Source organism: Helobdella robusta, assembly GCF_000326865.2.
Source record: "Helobdella robusta unplaced genomic scaffold HELROscaffold_18, whole genome shotgun sequence".
Taxonomy (NCBI): domain Eukaryota; kingdom Metazoa; phylum Annelida; class Clitellata; order Rhynchobdellida; family Glossiphoniidae; genus Helobdella; species Helobdella robusta.
The window spans coordinates 1,410,096-1,411,224 of NW_008703981.1; the positions used below are offsets into that span (position 1 = coordinate 1,410,096).

The 1,129-nt window shown below is 32.2% G+C and overlaps 1 protein-coding gene across 1 annotated transcript in view; it reads left to right on the plus strand.

Annotated features, from left to right (window-relative positions):
- The window catches only part of HELRODRAFT_170526 (hypothetical protein), a gene marked incomplete at both ends in the record, with an annotated part of 10,715 nt that extends 10,387 nt beyond the window's left edge, over positions 1-328 (plus strand). The window contains one exon of the mRNA XM_009016345.1: positions 263-328. Within this exon, the coding sequence (XP_009014593.1) occupies positions 263-328 (66 nt within the window). The remainder of the gene's footprint in view (positions 1-262) is intronic.
- Between the last annotated feature and the right edge of the window lie 801 nt (positions 329-1,129).

Here is a 1,129-nt window from a genome sequence, read left to right on the forward strand (position 1 = left end):
TGTGATATGTGATTGATGTTACGTTGTATATGTTATAATTTGACGTTACATTTTATGATTATCACACATTTCTTGCTCATATCTTATTTTATTAAGGATTTAATTGGTTTATTTTTTTATGATGACGCACAAACGGACGGACACACACATACACACGCACACAAACAAACAGACAGACACACACACAAACGGACGGACACAAACATACACATACACAATCAAATAGACACACACACATTGACTGGTTTTTTTTCTGTTTCAGAAGAGTTCAGTTGAGTCACTTTTCTTAAATTTATCAAATGATGGCTTGAAAATAGCGTCCAAATAATTAAATCAATTATTAAAATATGACGAAGATAATTATGTTTATTATTATAATTACTTTCGTCATAATTTATGGCGCCATAACTAATCCATTATTATTTTATATATCACATATATGTATAATGATAATCCTTAACATCTGTACCGTCATCTTTCTGTTTCGTCTTCGTCATCATCATCTTTTTCATCATTATTATCATTATCATCATCTTTTTCGTCATCATTATCATCGTCGTCATCATCGTCGTTGTCATCATGGCCACAAGTGCGTCAATTGTTTAGTTGCTGCTCCAGCCTAGCTCCAGATAGGTTCTTTATCAGCGATTAACTATCTCGCATTACATTAAACTTGTTTGTGTTGTGTTTGGTGCACTCTTGTGGGGTGTAGTACAACGACACTCACTCACTCTTTCGCTCACTCTTTCACTCACTCATTCACTCACACATTCACTCACTCTCTCACTCATTCATTCACACATTCACTCACTCATTCACTCACGCATTCACTCACACATTCATTCACTCTCTCTCTCATTCACTCACACATTCACTCACTCTCTCATTCACTCACTTTCTCACTTTCATTTTACTTTTCATTTTCACTCCCAGTCGTTTACTCGCTTATTCATTTTCTCTACTATGTGACATGGATTTATTTTTCATCACATATATTGTATTCTGTATTCGTTAAATAAAACTATATCCATGCATATATATATATATATATATATATATATATATATATATCTATATATATATATATATCTACATATATATATACACACAAAAATATTACACACACATA